General features: G+C 33.1%; 8 protein-coding genes across 13 annotated transcripts in view; 3 read left to right on the top strand and 5 right to left on the bottom strand.

Moving 5' to 3' along the window:
* Window positions 76–1,486, top strand: LOC104729949 (uncharacterized protein At4g33100-like). Of its 3 annotated transcripts, none has more exons than XM_010448986.2 (4): window positions 76–328; window positions 839–981; window positions 1,127–1,211; window positions 1,317–1,486. In XM_010448986.2, the coding sequence occupies exons 2-4, from the start codon at window positions 887–889 to the stop codon at window positions 1,407–1,409; spliced, it is 273 nt and encodes a 90-aa protein (XP_010447288.1). In that variant the 5' UTR covers window positions 76–328; window positions 839–886; the 3' UTR covers window positions 1,410–1,486. The 3 variants fall into 3 exon arrangements, with proteins under 3 accessions (XP_010447288.1, XP_010447286.1, XP_010447287.1); XM_010448984.2 differs by having other exon boundaries at window positions 77–328; window positions 827–981; XM_010448985.2 differs by lacking the exon at window positions 76–328 and adding an exon at window positions 376–586 and having other exon boundaries at window positions 827–981.
* Window positions 1,437–3,804, bottom strand: LOC104729950 ((S)-coclaurine N-methyltransferase). The gene is made up of 7 exons (XM_010448987.2): window positions 3,503–3,804; window positions 2,559–2,892; window positions 2,369–2,468; window positions 2,156–2,266; window positions 1,981–2,064; window positions 1,837–1,895; window positions 1,437–1,759 (listed from the first exon to the last, which is right to left on the bottom strand). The coding sequence occupies exons 1-7, from the start codon at window positions 3,687–3,689 to the stop codon at window positions 1,567–1,569; spliced, it is 1,068 nt and encodes a 355-aa protein (XP_010447289.1). The 5' UTR covers window positions 3,690–3,804; the 3' UTR covers window positions 1,437–1,566.
* LOC104729947 (rho GTPase-activating protein 6-like) lies at window positions 4,228–6,105 on the bottom strand. 4 transcript variants are annotated; one of them, XM_010448981.2, is made up of 7 exons: window positions 6,058–6,076; window positions 5,802–5,960; window positions 5,609–5,705; window positions 5,381–5,464; window positions 5,053–5,169; window positions 4,781–4,972; window positions 4,228–4,702 (listed from the first exon to the last, which is right to left on the bottom strand). In XM_010448981.2, exons 2-7 carry the CDS (start codon window positions 5,927–5,929, stop codon window positions 4,631–4,633), a joined length of 690 nt encoding a protein of 229 aa, XP_010447283.1. In that variant the 5' UTR covers window positions 5,930–5,960; window positions 6,058–6,076; the 3' UTR covers window positions 4,228–4,630. The 4 variants fall into 4 exon arrangements, with proteins under 4 accessions (XP_010447283.1, XP_010447285.1, XP_010447282.1 ...); XM_010448983.2 differs by having other exon boundaries at window positions 5,381–5,461; XM_010448980.2 differs by having other exon boundaries at window positions 5,802–6,105.
* LOC104729946 lies at window positions 6,763–9,510 on the top strand. The gene is made up of 6 exons (XM_010448979.2): window positions 6,763–7,554; window positions 7,987–8,084; window positions 8,509–8,533; window positions 8,640–8,760; window positions 8,861–8,995; window positions 9,111–9,510. Exons 1-6 carry the CDS (start codon window positions 7,083–7,085, stop codon window positions 9,319–9,321), a joined length of 1,062 nt encoding a protein of 353 aa, XP_010447281.1. The 5' UTR covers window positions 6,763–7,082; the 3' UTR covers window positions 9,322–9,510.
* On the bottom strand, window positions 9,971–10,376 carry LOC104729945. The gene has a single exon (XM_010448978.2). It carries the CDS (start codon window positions 10,284–10,286, stop codon window positions 10,080–10,082), a length of 207 nt encoding a protein of 68 aa, XP_010447280.1. The 5' UTR covers window positions 10,287–10,376; the 3' UTR covers window positions 9,971–10,079.
* Window positions 13,767–14,122, bottom strand: LOC104729944. Its single transcript, XM_010448977.2, has one exon. The coding sequence runs from the start codon at window positions 14,057–14,059 to the stop codon at window positions 13,868–13,870; it is 192 nt and encodes a 63-aa protein (XP_010447279.1). The 5' UTR covers window positions 14,060–14,122; the 3' UTR covers window positions 13,767–13,867.
* Window positions 14,889–17,433, bottom strand: part of LOC104733158 (alpha-aminoadipic semialdehyde synthase-like) — a 21,635-nt gene continuing 19,090 nt past the window's right edge. The window contains exons 9-10 of the mRNA XM_010452765.1: window positions 15,364–15,426; window positions 14,889–15,275 (exon numbers count right to left, since the gene is read on the bottom strand). Of these exons, the coding sequence (XP_010451067.1) occupies window positions 14,889–15,275; window positions 15,364–15,426 (450 nt within the window). The remainder of the gene's footprint in view (window positions 15,276–15,363; window positions 15,427–17,433) is intronic.
* LOC104729942 (PRA1 family protein C) lies at window positions 15,502–15,897 on the top strand. The gene has a single exon (XM_010448973.2). It carries the CDS (start codon window positions 15,517–15,519, stop codon window positions 15,895–15,897), a length of 381 nt encoding a protein of 126 aa, XP_010447275.1. The 5' UTR covers window positions 15,502–15,516.

Here is a 17,433-nt window from a genome sequence, read left to right as displayed (position 1 = left end):
TACCTTTGAAAAGAATTATTAGTTTTCCTTTTTTTGGGCTATGTTTGACTTTTTTTTGCCTAGGGCTTTCGTCTGGTTAGACGACGTCGTTTTTTTCAGTTTCCCACTCTCTCCTCTGTTTGGCTGGTTGGTTGGTTGGGTTTACTCGAGTTTCTTCCGAAAGCTTCGTCGTCGTCTAGGTTTTGTATTCTTTCCGAGTCTGAGAGACTTGAGAGTTGAACGAGAGACCGACCGAGTGATCTGTGGTTTTACGGGTTTAACGATAGGTGAACTCGAAGATCTTATTTCTTTGATTACCGTCCGGTCTTTGGTTTGGATCAAATCAGGGGTAAATGTCGTTTCTTTTATCCTTCAAGCTTCCTACTTTGATTTACTTATTTATTTTTATTTGATCCTCTCTTCTTTTGCTTTTTTTTTTTTTTATGTCTTTCTTCAGTTCGTTTGATCCATGTTTCTCTTTTAGGCAAATCTTGAATTTGTCCCTCCATCCTCTGTTTAATGTTTTGATTTTGGTTTGAATAAACAGTACACCATTTGTTTGTAGAGAGACAACAAATCATTGTCTTAAATGAGGCAATTCAACAAGGTATCTGTACATAAATATTTGACAATGACTCTTGAGTCTCTAATGTGAAAAGGAGCATGCTATGAGAGAGCTTTCTCTGTTTGGTGTCTTTTATGGTTATGTTCGATTCTATATATTTCTATGTTTGTTTGTGATGAGTTGTAGTAAAGCTTGTGTTAGGATTCGTATTATTGTCTTTTTATCCTTTTCTTAAGAGTGATACTATTTCTTCTTTTTTTTTTGGTTTCTGAATTATTATAGATGGGTTTTCAGAGTTGCTAAGCTGACAGACTGAGTGACTCTATTAGTGTGATTGGGAAGATGGGTTTATTGAAGAAAAAGGATTCAACTTCAGCTCGGTCCTCTACTTCTCCCTGCGCTGATTTGCGAAACGCTTACCACAATTGCTTCAACAAGTGAGTTTCTTTTCTCCTTCAGTTTGCTGTGTTTAAAGGTTTAGCTTTGGTGGGATTTCTGGTCTTTTCATCTTTTAAGGTTTGGATCATTCGGCATTCCACTTGCAAATAATATGATGGGATTTGTTGTATTTTCAATCTGCAGATGGTACTCGGACAAGTTTGTTAAAGGGCAATGGGATAAAGAAGAGTGTGTTGCCGAGTGGAAAAAGTACAGAGACTGTCTCTCGGTATTATTCACTCTGCTTCAGCTCTTTCTATTCGTGCTTCCTCTGTAATCTTAATCACAATAATAAGCTTCTCTTTCTGACTTTTGTTTTCATGTATTCAAACAGGAGAATTTGGATGGTAAGCTTCTCAATCGCATTTTGGAGGTAGATGGTGAGCTGAATCCAAAAAAGCAAGCTGACTCAAAGGAATCCAGTTGATGGATGATACTTGCTTGATCCCCCATATGTTTCTCAAATAACATTGTCACTTTCAAACCATACATTTCATATTATTTAAGTAGTAAGAGGGGTAATCAAAGTAGAATGAGATTGTTGTATTCTTTATTCAAAAAGTGGAAGATAATAAAGAAATCAATCATTTCTTCTTGAAGAGGAAGTGTGCAACCATCCACTCTTCTCCATTGTTGTATCCGAACAGCTCAGCAACCGCTATGAAGAAGGTTCTCCAGTAAACCATCCACTTCACTGCATTTTCTTTCCCATAAGTCATTTCCATTATCTCTTTAATTGCAACTATCTCTTTATCCATTCTTTTGAGCCACTCTTCACTGCAAACAAAGTAATAAACATCAGAAGCTAATTCTTATCTTATTCTTTCTTGTAACAACATTTTTTGGATTCTTACCTTGTTTTTGAATAATGCTTCCCGTTTACGAGCCAATGATCCACAATCGAAACATCTTCCTGAACAAACAACATATCAAATCAATATGACTCAGTTGATATAAATCTACTGAAACATACATGGCAAGTTACTAATGTAAATTACTTGGAAATAGAGGAGAAGATTTGCCGATGGCATTGTTCCTCCGCTGAAGAAGTGTCTTGTGATCCAGTCATCGTCATTCACATCCTGTAGCGAACCAGCACAATCTCAAGATTGAGTTATTGCCATAAAATAACTAATTAAACAAGAAGCTATCGAGTTAGACATTGATCCATACCTCAAAGTGGTAAGCAAAGGTCTTATGGCAGAAATAGTGAACAAACAGAAGACTATCTTCCTTCATCCATTTTCCTATCTTCTTCAGAAGCTCCCCATAGTTTTTCATATGCTGATCATCACAATCCCAAAAAAGAATAACCAAAGCTAAGGACAACCTCTCATCTTTCAAAAATCAAACATATAATGAACTACTTCAGAAAACAAGCCAAACCTCAAACATTTCGATGGAGAATACTCGATCGTATGACCCATCATGCTCAAAAGTGCTAATATCCGCAACAATTATTTCGATGTTCTGAAGTCCGAGTTTCCTTCAAACATGACAATGTAAAAGAAACCATTTTAGCTAGCAGCTACAACTTGAAGCCTAAGATACATGTAATAATGAGAAACTAAATTACCGGCATTGGTCATCGATAAAAGCTTTCTGTGTTGTTGAGTTGCAGATACCAGTTAACTTGCATTTGCTAAACTTGCGGGCAATGTACAAAGACAAAGAACCCCAGCCACATCCGACATCAAGAACACTTTGACCATCTTCCACTTTAGCTCTTTCACAGTATAGAGCCAATATTGCTTCCTCTGCATCTTCTAAGCTACTTGCATCTTTTGGGAAGTAACAAGAGCTGTACTTCATGTTTCTTCCAAGAACAAGTTGGAAGAAAGCAGTTGGTAATTCATAGTGTTGAGTCTTTGGCTTCTCGGTATTGATCGCTATAGGCATCTTCTTTATAGCTGAGGTATTTAAACATACATCATTCACAACAGATATTTAAACTTTTCTTTAAGTTCACAATTTTGCAAATATATATTATGAAATTAAACAAATGAAATGTGTTCTGATTTTGCCAAGTGAAACATGTTATATTTATTTATTAAAACACAAAAACTTGAGTCTGAAACAATGTATGGATGGTTTCATTTCATAAGATAAGAAGCCAAAATCTATCATGAATAAATCTAATGAAGACCTTGAATTAGTCTTACATGCTTAGAGCACGGAGATCCAATTAACAAAATAAAACTTTAATATCTAAACTACTAAATAGAACTAAGCTAATATATAAAAATACAGTTCGCGGATCTCTCAACAACAATATCTAAACTAGAACGATGTATTATCTTTGACTAAAAAGTTCACAACACACATAACGAAGGGTCTTAACTAAAACCCCACAACCAAAGTACGGTGGAACAACTTGCAACACACCACCGACACCATGCTGTTAAAAAATAGTCATAATCACTCAGATAAAACAATGCAAAATAGTTTTGTAGACTCTAATCTAATAATAACTAAAAATATAGATGTTAAATGCCAAAAAGAAGAGTATGTTTCACTTACAGTCAATAAAACGGAGGAGATCGGAGAGTTGCATCTCAGCCGTGGGTTTGTAACCGGAACGGAGTCGACCGGACAGAAGTAGCCGCGTCAGCCGCCTAATGACAAGATCTGGCAACAGATTCATCTCCAACAGCGTCAAAGCCGCCTTCACTGATGCGCCATACGCTACGTCCATAATCTTCTCCATCTCTTTCTCTCGCCTCCCTTTATCTTTCTGTCTCTTGAGATTTTTTTTTCCCAAGTGTAGCCTTATAAAACATATAAATAGACACGGATGTTAAAAAAAACCTGAAAAAGTAGGCATGACGTATCAACTTACTACTAAGCACTGTTAATTATATAATGATCGAAACAAATCTTTAAGATTTCTTTAACATTTTAAAAACAAAACGTCAAAAAACCTTATCTTCTTCTTATCTTATCGGATATCACTCTCACCATTTTGCTAAGTCGAAAAAACAGAGCAGGGCCGGTTTATGATTTTGATGGGCCTTCAAGATTTGTTTTGTGTTATGTTTTTGTGGCCTTTTTTTATGTGTAATGCTCTCTGGTTTTGATATTAATATGGTTGTTTTGTTACAACTAATAATCAACTATGACAAACTCATATGATTACACTGGATCAGGGACCAGCTCGGTGAGTCTGAAAGGCGATTCTAGCACCAGAGGCCAGAGGGGTGAAGACTTATCTACTTTACTTTAAATCCAAGAGAGACGACTTATACTTATACAACCAATAATCCCCTTAGTGGTTATAAACCCTACCACACAATGCATTATGTTTAAAAACAGAATACAAGCTCATCATTGCTGCTCCTTCAGGGCATAAAACTGTCCTATCAACATTACCCCACATTAACTTATCTAATTTTGCCACATTTGCTACGCAATAATAGAATTGAGCCGAGTAAAAAGATCTGTGTATCCTTCCTTAGATTTAAGAGTTCTTGATGGAGAGATGTTTAGGAACCAGCTCGGTAAGTTTGAAAAGTGATTTCTAGCACCAGAGGTCAGAGGGGTGAAGACACTAACAAATCTCATTGACTCAGCGGAGAAAGATTTTTAGCTCATGGAGTTGATCAGCCAATATGGCTATGCCTAAGATCAAATTAATCACTCTTTCCTTCTTCATTCTACTTGTAAAGCTTCAGTACTACTATCCACAGAGACAACTTGTTTATACTCTTTTTTCCTTGTCACCTGTGATATGATCAGAAGGAATAGTCTGTTTAGACACTAGAACCAAACAAACGCACAAAACTTAAAATAGAGTCATACCAACTTGTTAGGGAAACTTTGGGCACCAGTGAACTTTGAAGGTGCAGAATAATGAGACTTCTTTTGTAGAATCTCAGTGAGGCGCCGTTCGTTTTTCTCTTGCCTAAGTAGATATCTCAAGGAAACTGATTCTTGCTCAAGCTTCGACACCGTGATTTCCAGTATTGCTAAGCTGTCCAAAAGCTCCTGTGCCTGTAGATTTTTATAATGTTTTAGAAGACATTTAATAGCCGAAAACAATTAAGAAAATATATGTTGGAGAAAGGATTGACCTTGTCTGGAAGTTCACAAGGCGAATCCATGAAAGGAGAACTAGAATGCTCAACTGCGCTTGTTAGAGCTAACCGTAAGTTGATCTCCTCTTGTAACTGCTGCTGCAGTCTCTTGACCTGTACCAAACCCAAATATATCATTAACAATCTAGTACTAGTAGTACATCAAGAGAATTAAAGGAATAAACACAATAATATCAAACTCTTCTATGGTTTCTTTAAATGTAATCTTAGCTTGTGTAAATGAGAAAATTTCTAAAATGTGACAAACAAAAACCTTCAGATTACTTGATATGATAATGTGTGGTGTGGGATCTGACTCACTTACATCTTGTTCAAGCTCACATTTGTACCATAACTTGCTCTTTCCTTCAAATCTACTACTACTTTGATCAAGCATCTTGCTTTCCTGCTTCCAAAAAAAGAAAAGAAGCAAATTCAAACATTTGGTGTGACCTTAAACCCCTTGAAACCCTAGATTTAGAGCATACTAACTAACCAAGAAAAAAGATAAAAAGTGAAAGGTGTATATAAAGAGAGAAAGAGGCAACATTACATCGAGATCAGGAAAATACAAAGAGCCATCTCCAGAGGAGTAAGATCTTCTTGAAAATGTACCAGACTTCTTCAAATACCTCCGGATCGAGCTTCCCCTGTAACGGAACACATCAGCAAACCAAAAAAAAACAAATCGCGAGCATTGTCGAAGAAGAAGTAGATTTAGAATAGAGTGAGGAGAGAGAGAGAACCAATTGATGGGAAGACGAAAAGTGGCATTAGCGGTGCTACGATCGGTGGTAGGAGAAGAAGAAGAAGAGGAAGCAGCAGGGGTGTGATGATCTTCTTCATGAAGAGCTTCGGCTTTGATACAGAGCATCGTTGTTGGTCAAGGTCTCAAGGAGCGGTGACTGTGAAGAAGAAGAAGAAGAAGAAGACAAAAGCTTTGAAAGGTTCCAAGTTTGAGAGTTTTTATTGATTGACAGAGGAGTTTGGTTGGGTTCTCACCTGCTCTCACACTTCTTCACTCTCTTTCTTTGGTCTGTCGCTTTTATTATTTTGTGACCAAAAATTAATAACCAAAAAATTGAAAAAATATAATTAGAAAAAAGCTGAAAAAGGGAAAACAAGAGAATTTATTCTTGTCTCAGACAATTTGACTCGTTGCTGCTACTCATTCATCCCTCTTTCTCTCTCTCTAGTCAAACATTTACACTGTATCTTTATTTTATTTAACAAAAAGAAAATAAGGAGTGGAAATTTCGGTTTCAAATTATTGGTTTTCATTTTACTATTTTTTTTTTTTCAGTTTTTATTTTGATAATAAATGGTTTTTGTTAATTTAGGTAAATTTTAATAAAACTTAGTTTTAAGCAGATCCATGTAAAAATACTGAGATGCTTCATGTAATTTAGTGTTTGATGTGTACGGTACACATCTATAAAAGTGATGACGCAGATACACACACACACACTCAGTGTGGACTAGATTTACATATTTTTTTTTTTACTCTTGAATCGGATTCCAAAAAAGACCTGATAACAACATATGAAAGATACCAAACGAGTGAACCATATGGTATATGGTAATATGGTACGGTTAGTCAATTTGACAATAACCGGATCCACCAATTTGAACCAGCTTCAAAGATCATTTGTTCTGGAAACCGACTTAAAGAGACACAAGACGTGTGTGTCTCTTTATGTTCGCCGTTCAATTGATAGAGGCCACGGCGTAAACATAGGAAGAGACGATCTTATAGTAGTAATTAAAATTATCCTTTTTTTTTAATATTTATTTTAAAGGTTAGATTTTTTTTTTTTTTTTTTTTTTTNGGTTTCAAAGTCCCTACCAATGTGACCAAAGTGCTCCAATGCATGATTATTACGTTGGAGCCTCTTCATAGATTTGCTTTCTCCAAATTTATAATCTTTCTGTCTCTCAGCTTCAAAAGTTTTCATTTTTAGGGTTTGATTTTTGCTCTGTTTCAATTATTATTGTTGGATGGTGTAAATGTGAGAGAAGGTTTCGTTATGTTAAAGAGGCAGTCCAACGCCATTCTCTTCTACAGAATCGCTAGCTTCGATTCACATCATACCCTAATGTCTTCTTACACCGATCCCCTTTTCCTGCGATCGCTTCACACTCGATCAATCTCGAACAGATTTGGTGGAGATTTCGTTAATAGGATCAATCCCATTCGAATTTACAACAAGAGGGGCTCCTCTTGTAATGGTTTGTTCAAGGTTAAAGGTGGAGGAGGAAAGCCCAATGGGTTGTTAACCTTGAGAAGTTGTTTTGATTCTCATAAGAAACCTGATCAAAAGGCTCGAGCTTTAACTCAGCATCGGCGCCTTCTCCATGGTTTGGGATCTGGGCCTGGTGAAGAACGCGGCGGCGGCGGCGGAGGAGGAGCAACCGAGATAGCGGATGGTCGTGGTGCATATCTGCGTACGAGTTTCCAAGGGAATGATAAGATTGTTGTGGCTGTTGATATAGATGAGGGTATGTTTCTCTCTGTTCTTATAGTGTGTGATGATGTTTACAGGCTGGGGAGAGAAATTGTTTTTAATTGTATGTTGAATTGTTTAACTGGGTTCTTAGAAAAGCTTGAGTCAATGAGTTATATAAATTATACATAACCTGAGAAGTATATATAAAATGTTGTAGATGTTGTCTAATAGATAGAATCTGGAGTGTTTTTTGTGTAGTTGGGAATATCCCTGATTCATTATCTTGTTGGTTTAAGTTATAATATGTCTACTGATTCGAATCTCAAATCCATTCAAATGGATTGCTAATTTTGGACTGTTCATGTGATTTATGTTGAATAGTTTTGATTCTGTCTATATGCATTGAGATCAACTTTTGTCTGTCTTTTCATTGAGTTATTAATTTAAGCTATGTTTCATTTTGTTGTCTTTTTTATGTAAGCAGTTCTTGGAAACTTTGTCTCGGCCCTTAACAAATTCATTGCGGACCGCTATTTTTCGAACCATTCAGTCTCAGAGTACCATGTCTATGAGTTCTTCAAGGTACGAAGTCATAGCTTCTTCTCGAGCTTACCTGAGAAACAAATCATGTATCTTCTTGTACAACATGGAGGAATAGCCACTTGCTTTTAGTTGCTGGATTTTTTCTTGTTTTCTACTTTGAGAACTCGTATCCTAGGATCAGTGATTGAGATATGCCCTATAGGGATAAGTTTGTATACAAGGTTTACAATTTTTAGCTACTATCTTTGGCTTATGACAAGGGAAACTGTTCTATGCTTCACTTATATAGAGGTCTGTTTCAATTTTTCTGCCACACTGATGTTTTTAATCAAACCATATTAAACTCAAGAGCTTCTCTTGCAATCAGGGTTTTCGCCTTTGATAGATCTAATGTTGCTGGCTTCCCATTACAGATATCTTGTTTATGATTTTCCCTTAAACTTGTGTCTTAATTTTTTGTCAGATATGGAACTGCTCTCGCAACGAAGGTGCTTCCCTTGGCTTTACTTGCAACTATGACTTTTTGTGTGTTCGCAAAATTGGTGGGTAAATTGAGACGTAATGTGCTATGTTTAAACTTTCTTGTTGTGACAGCCGACTTACGTGTTCACGAGTTCTTTAAGACACCATATTTCAAGAAAGGGATCCATCCTCTTCCAGGTGCCCATAAAACTCTTCACAAGCTATCAAAATATTGCGACATGTCAGTTGTGACGTAAGTAGCATGTGGCGTGATCTTCTCTTTGTTGAACGTTTCAAGTTTACCAGTTAATTCTATAAATCAGTCTCTAAGTGGTTTTCATATCATTGGATAGGTCCCGGCAGAATGCGATAAAGGAGCACACACTTGAGTGGATTGAGATACATTTCCCGGGACTCTTCCAACAGATTCATTTTGGAAACCATTTTGCTCTTCATGGAGAGTCAAGACCAAAATCTGAAATCTGCAGGTGCATACAAAATCAACTCATGAATTTGATACATCCCCAAGATTCTAGTCGAATACCAAAAAAAAACATCACTATCATATGATTTGATGGGCTAATCCAAGAATTTGAACTGCAGATCATTTGGAGCAGAGATATTGATTGACGATAACCCGAGATATGCAGAGGAATGCGCTAACATCGGAATGAAGGTTCTCCTCTTTGACTATGAAAATTCATACCCTTGGTCTAAGACGGAGTCTGTTGATAAGCATCCTTTGGTAACTAGAGTCCATAATTGGGAAGAGGTGGAGCAGCAGATTCTCTCGTTGGTAGTATCAAAGTGTTGAAATCATTTCTGCAACAACAAATGTTCTTTTGCCAGTGCAAAAATTATAGTCTTAATGTTTGAAATGATAGTGTATTGTATAAACAATTAAACATTGAAAGAAAGCTGAACAAACCCATAAAGCTTGATGGGGAAATAAGTAGCAAACAGAGATGGCAATGGAATTAGCTTTAACTGTCCCTTTTTAGCATCATTTTAATGTCTCTTTTTTTTTTCCAACTTAGTTTTGTCAATTTTTCAAATATATTTAATTTCATCAGATGTATATAAATTAAACAAAGTACACTTCGAATCTTTCATTTTGTTTTTCAAATAAGTTATTTCATATGGAACAAAATTGAATTCAGTTGTCTTCATATTTTATTTGTTTTACTTTGGATCCTTTAAAAAATTTGTCACTTATAAACTATTAGAATTTCTCACTTAGAAAATTTAATTTCGATTATAATTATATCTAGAAATATATAAAATCTATTAGATAGTAGAATGAAATCGTATAATTTACTTGGAAAGTGACCAAGAAGGTTTAGTGGGTGCTTAATAGAAACAGTTAAAGAGGGATAATGGTAATGATGGTATACTCAAGTAACTCAACGCATGCAGTGATATAAGCATCAAAGAAGCAAAGAAAAAAAAAGGCAGAACATGAATCATAGAAGAGAGATAATTCTCATTTATTTAAAGATAATGATTCTTATTAATAGGAGCATAAACAAACAAGTGTTTATGTTTTTAAGCACTATGAGTACACTTTTTTATTCACTTGTTTGCCTTCTCCTTGGCATGGAGATCGTCAAAATAAGCCTTGGGATTGGCCTCAAACGCATCTCTAGGGATGTGAGCAGAACCACCCAAACCGGGCGCAACCATATTCCCTGTACCGGGAGGAGTGCCACTTCTTGAAGTGCTGCTCTGGCTCTGGGGGGCTACCGAACCAGCTTTTGCGCTAGCGTCTTTCTTGTCCATATTTGTTTCTAACTCTTGAGAAGATTTTAAACTTATTTAGGTATGAGAGTAAGACGATATTTTTAGTTTGGTAGTGTGAAGAAAAGTGATGGAGAGGTGGGAACAATTTATAGATGAGATTTTTTTGTTCAAATGAAATGAGTCAAATTAGCACTTTCCAAGATTATCACCATTGTAGTAAATACCAACATCGTGAAAAGCCATTCTAGTTAATTGCAATGGAAATTGAATTGGAAAAGGGTAAGTGACTGTCTTGGAAACCTACTTTGAATAATGTGGATTTTATTTTAAAAATTCTGAATTAACTTATTTTCGACATTTTTTTTTTCTTTTTCTTTTCTTTCCACTTCTCTCCTTTTGTTCATAACCCCATAGTATAAGAAATACTTATTCGTATAAATTTTAACTGTTCATTATCCAATTTCTTCGAATCATTGAAAGAACTTTTGTACACGGTGGCATACCAATAGTTAAATTAAGATCGTATATATACATTTAACTAGGATGACTAAATTATAAATTATTGTATTTTAAATAATAATTTTTTATTTATTTATTTTTTAAATTCTCAGTTAATTAAATTTTGTTTAATTAATTCAGAATTTTGTTTAGAACTTTTTTTCTTTTTCATATGTTTTGTAAAGTTTATAACCTAATTACTGTAAATTTGTTATTAGATAGAACATAAAATTCTAGATTTGTTTTGTTCTCTAGAATTAAACAGAGGTATATGCCTATATAGTATGTTAGTATATATTTTTATATGTATTTATTTTATTTTTTTAGAATATTAAGAATGTGTTATAGTATGTGTAATATTTTGTAGTTCATATACTAAATAATTTATAAGTTAATTTTCAAAAACTATGATTACAAACATATAGTATATATGAGATAAACTAATAGTTTTAGTGTTGGTTCCATAGTCCAAACCCGCCATGCTAAGCAGGTAAGACAACATGTTCAAAGATTTTTAATCCGCAAAAACTCATCATACGAAATCCGTAAAAGTAAAAGTTAGTTTTAAATACGTAATAAAAATAAAAATAAATATGTGAGCAAGCAATATCTTTTATATTTTATTATTATTCTTTGAATAAGATATCAAATTGAATGGTAAATATGTTTGTTACCTTTTAAAATCATACAGTTAGTTTTTTTGAATGATTGTTTAAATTCACAATTTATGTAGAACAATTACAACGAAATTAATGGCATTTTCTCCTATAACAGTTAACCAAATTTATGTAAAACACTTAATATTAATTAAATTAATTATAAACTGAATTGTGTATGGAAAAAATATTTTTTTTGTATAATTGGAAACTTAATATTAATTAAATTAATTATAAACTTAATATTTGATGTTAAAAGGAGTGGTTCCGATTTATTTATGATGAGAAATCTTGTTTTCAAAAATTAATTAGTTTACTAGATTAGGATATGCGGTACACCGTAGAGCAAAATTATTTATAACTAAAATATTTAAATTATAAGTTGTATTTGTTGGTTAAATATGTTATAATTATATAATAATTGTTAAATAAACCATATAATATCGCAATATAATTTATTTTTTACATAATACTTATTTAATCAATTTAATTAGATATGTCTATTCTCTGATACTGACAATGTTAACAAAATAATGAAATGATGTTTTACCCGTGTAACACGAAATTAATGATATTTTTTAATTTATATAAATATCGATAAAATTCGTCCCGCTATATAAGTCCGTCCCGAGATATTTTAACTCACACTATATCATCTTAATTTTTAATATTTATTGTGTATCTACGGTATAATATTTATCATATTTAATTTTTAAAAAATTTTAAATGTTTTTCATATTTAACCTTTTAAAATCTTTAAAACAAAAAACCGGAATAAACCAAATAAAAGTTTTTAAAGTTTGAATGTCTGATAAATCAGGTTTGTACTCATTTGTATTCAGAATCATTTTGGTCTCTTTTATAGTATGACTCTAAACCATTGCCTAATTTTTTTAGATGATGTGAGGTATTGTACCCGTATTTTTTATTCATCTATTGAGTAATATATGTATGTTTTTTAAATTTTGTATTACATCATATGCAGGAAAAATCACAATTTTTATTAACTAAATTTATTATAGAATAATTCAAGATAATTTAAATATAAATTCAAATAAAAATGAAAGGAAATCATATATTTATGTATGAATGAGGTAGAAAGATTTTCTTATTTTTTTAAATCTTACCTATAATTAGTTTAGAAGTTTTGGTAACTAATATTAAAGTCAATGCATTAAATGTAAAAACTTTCTAAAAAGTATTTTTTGAGCACAAACTGCTGCAAAAATAATAGTATAGATAATTAATTAATCTTGTTTTCAAAACTTAATATTAATTAAATTAATTAGTTTCTACAAACAATCTGAATTGTGTATGGAGAAAATATTATTTTATAAAATTAGAAACTTAATATTAATTAAATTAATTATAAACTTAATACTTAATGATGTTAGAGGGAGTGGTTCCCATTGTTTTGAAAATTTATTTAGGATAAGAAATCTTGTTTTCAAAAATAGAAACTTAATATTAATTAATTAAATAAAAAACAAATTAATAATTAATGTTAATGGCATGTTTGTAAATATGTGTGAATTTCATATAAATGTCTTAAAAAATGTATATATAGATTACAGATATTATGACGTTTGAATACGAGTTCGTACATTATAGAACAAGAGAAATATACTCCTCGTTTATTTAAATTGTGATCATCTTATATAGGAGAATCACAACATAGTATAAACACTTATGCTTCTAAACTATTAGTATTACACTTTCCGGCACTTAGTATCAAAGTGTTGAAATCATTTCTACAACAACATATGTTCTTTTGCCAGTGCCAAAATTATAGTATATATTAAAGTTTGAAATGATATTGTATAGTATAAACAGGTAAGACAGCTGATTCTGAACAAACCCATATATAAAGCTTGATGGGGAAATAATTATCAAACAGAGATGGAATTAGCTTTAACTGTCCCTTAGTAGCATTAATATAATGTCTTTTTCTAATTTAGTTCGGTTTCAATATTTCAAATATATATTTTATCTGATGTATATTAATTAAATAAAGTATAATTTCAAATCTTCCATTGTGCTTCTCAAATCAGTTATTTTCATATTTTTTGGTTACGTTGGATCCATTAAAAATTTGTAACTTGTAAACTATTAGCTGAATTAGAATTTCTCACTTACAAAATTTAATTTCGATTATAAGTATCTCTAGAAATATATAAAATTTTTAGATATTCAAATCATCAAATGAAGTCGTATAATTTACTAGGCAAGTGACCAAGAGAGTTTAGTGGTTTGCTTAATAGAAATAGTCAAGAGGGATAAAGGTCATTGATATACTCATGTAACTCAACGCATGTCAATGATATAAACGTAAAGGAAGCAAAAAAAAGGCAGAACATGAATCATAGAAGAGAGATAATTCTCATTTATTTAAAGATAATGTTTCTTAGTAGGGGCATAAACAAACTAGTGTTTATGTTTTTAAGTACTATTAGAACACTTTATCTTTCACTTATTTGCCTTATCCTTGGCATGGAGATTGTCAAAATAGGCCTTTGAGTTTGCCTCAAAAGCATCTCTAGGGATGTGAACAGAACCACCAGAACCGGGCGCAACCATATTCCCAGCCGTGCCACCGCTTGGACCGCTGCTGCTCTGGGCTACCAAACCAACTTTTGCGCTAACGTCCTTCTTGTCCATTTTTCTTTCAACGTTTGAGAAGATGTGAACTTATTTAGGTATGAGTGTAAGACGATATTTTTAGTTTGGTACTTGGTAGTGTGAAGAAAAGTGATGGAGAGGTGGGAACAATTTATAGATGAGATTTCTTTGTACAAATTAAATGAGTCAAATTAGCACTTTCCAAGATTATCACCATTGTAGTAAATATCAATATTGTGAAAAGCCATTCTAGTTAATTGCAATGGAAATTGAATTGGAAAAGGGTAAGTGACTGTCTTGGAAACCTACTTGGAATAATATTCTGAATTAACGTATTTTTGTATACGAATAGTTACATTTAGATCATATCTGTACATTTAATTACAGATACCATGACGTTTGAATACGAGTTCGTACATAAATTATCGAACAAGAGAAACTCTCATTTATTTAAATATATTCATGATCATATTATATTGGAATAGGATAATCACAACATGGCATAGTAGTAGTATAAACAAAGGAAGGCGTTCTATGCTTCTTAGTATTACAGTTTCCGGCACTTGTCTTGTCCTTGGCGTAAAAGTAGTCAAAATAAGCCTTGAGGTCCAGTTAGAATCTCTAATTTGGAGATACCTACAAATGACTCTCTCAACCAAAATCAGAGACAGGAACTTAAGTCATACTATAACATACTAGTTATATTTACTTTTCTTGTACTATATAGCTTGGTGTTAAAATAAGTTATTTCAGGAGACCAGAGAGGTATGTATGAAAGAGATAGAATTTGTTGGGATGGCTTTGTCTCTCTGTTTACGTTTTCCACCTTTTTAGTATATATAAAATCATGTCTCTATTTAAATATAAATTACTCTTGTTTTCCAATCTTACTAAACCTTAACTTCATCAAAATCCACCAGTATGTATGTCTGTTCTGTGTGATTGGAAACCTCAAAATCCACCAGTATTTTCTCTTGTCCCTCTTTGCAGTTAAAAGTGGGCAAAGACAAAAACATGGTTTACATAGAAGAGGCATAATCATTTCAGATAATGCACATATATGAAGTGACAGTGGAAACAGAACATACTCTGGATTTGACTTCCTCATACGTGGAATATACGCATACAAAGATGTCAACTCTCCTTTATAGCTTATGCAAGCCCTCTTCAGATGGTCTGGTAGATCTGCAATTTCAGTCATGGAAGCCAAACTACCGACGAATTCAGAAAGAATATCTCCAAAATGCTGGGATGCCTTATCCATGACACAAGAAACTCCAAATCAGTACTAGATTTTTTAAATGTAGGAAACCGTCCAAGTATTAAAACTATATTCTTTTTACCTCTTTTGCAAATTCTGTTGGTAAAATCTCGACGGCCATGCATATTACGCCATCACCATCCATCAAAGGCCATGGCTTGAACTTGTCCAGTGTAGTGCCTTTAGCCTTCCTGTGTCCTTTAGTGTAGCCACCGAACGAATCAAAACCAACATTATGATCTTTCGAACAAACTACATTGTTATCTTCATTGTTTCTATCTTCATCAGCATGCTCTGGCAACCCGTCCACCTTTCTGTCTTCTTTATCTTGATAGTCGCATGGATATATGTCTACTCCCGGGATAATGAACCATGGGTGATATTTGGCAATGTGATCGATGATTCTAATTTGGTGCTGGTTTTGTTGGTCCTCACGATCGGTATATTTCTATTAACAGATGTATCTCGTGGTATTATGATCGGGGTTTTGGCTGGTTTGCCCGTTGTTCTGGTTCATGGCATGTGTAGGAATACAGAGATGTTGTTCGTCTTGGAAGATGATGAAGAGAAGCTAACGATGAACACAGCATCTTCGTCGCTTTCTTCTTCCTCTTAACAAATGAAACACAAGAATATCTGTTTTGGTTTTGGTGAATGTGTCTACATAGCCATTGTGAAACAATGCATAACCAACCAGTGGAGGCTGATCAATATGATGCAAAAAGAAGTTTAGCTCCTTTAGCCATAAAATTTAAGGATTTGCACGTTGAGATGTAACGATATTAGTGTGAGACCTTACTGACACAAATGAATACTTTTCCTTCTTGAACTTGAGGGACTTAAAATGTCTTACAATTAACTTCTTTGAGAAACTAGAAGAAATCTACAATGTACAATGAATGATGTGAACGGAGGCGTCTACTTTCAGGCTTTAAAACAAAAATCAACTTATGGAGATATATATTCAGAACTCTTGTAAATTCTGAGACCTTTATTAATCTGTGGACCACTTTTTTTTTTTCTTTTGTTCAAAATTAATCTGTGGACCACATATGTGTATCCTCTGGCTCTTCTGGTTCTGCATATGTTTTTGCAAATGTACTTACTCTTTCTTTTACTCGTAAAAGTAAGTATATAATAAAGTTGACATTTGTCTGTTAAAATATACGTTACCAAAAACTCTGAATTATAGTATAAAGAAATAGAAGAAAAGTAACTCTTACCGATCGATTGAGAAAAGCAGAAAAACAAACTGAAAATTTTGTGATGACATTTTGTCTCTGTAACTCTTTTTTTTGGGTGAAGGTAGTTTTTGAGTTTCTTCTTCTTCTTGGTTTTAGCCCAAAGCAAATGGTCATCCCCATTTATAAAAAGGATTACATGATTACATCACTACATCCATTCCTATTTACTCTATTTTCCGAAAAAGATATATACATTACCCCAAAAAACGATATTGCAAAAATGTCTATACATATCTCATGAAAATCTTGTAGTATTACATTATAGCCATATTCTCTGCAACGAATATCCAAATTTTTAATTTTAAAAAATAAAATTAGTTAACTATTTTTAGTTTTAGGAAATTTTGTTTAGAACAAACCAAAGATGAAGTCAAACAAAAAGAAAACCAAAGAACCATATAACTGTTGACTAATAAAGCATTAGTAAGGTCATGTGTTATTAATTAATTTTTAATATATATATATATATATTTTTTTATTAAGAATCTAGATTTTGATCCAAAAATATCAAAATATACATATATTTTTAACTATTTTAATCTTTTGCTTTCGTTTTTTTTTTGTATGATGGCATACATCATACTTTTACAACAACAACAATAAAATACGATCCGGACTTTAAGAAGAAAAAATGATCAGGAGAATAGTTTTTATTAAGGAATTTGAAATCTTATGGTAGGTGATGATACAAAATACTGTATAATGGATGCATCAATGTAGATCAAAACTATTTTTAATTGGAGGGCCGCGGGGTGGTACACAACAACATTTGTGATCAGCTGCTGGTGGAGCGTTTTTAATGCATAGTTGAAAAGTAGGATCTTCCCCTGGACCTGTGCAAATGGTCTTGCAGTCATTATTAGTTTGGCAAGGACCTTTGTAGTGACACCCTGAAAACAAAATAGTTA

Source organism: Camelina sativa, chromosome 12 (assembly GCF_000633955.1).
Source record: "Camelina sativa cultivar DH55 chromosome 12, Cs, whole genome shotgun sequence".
NCBI classification, from domain to species: Eukaryota; Viridiplantae; Streptophyta; class Magnoliopsida; order Brassicales; family Brassicaceae; genus Camelina; species Camelina sativa.
The sequence above is the reverse complement of the archived record's forward strand: the minus strand, read 5'-3'. Positions and strand labels throughout refer to the sequence as shown.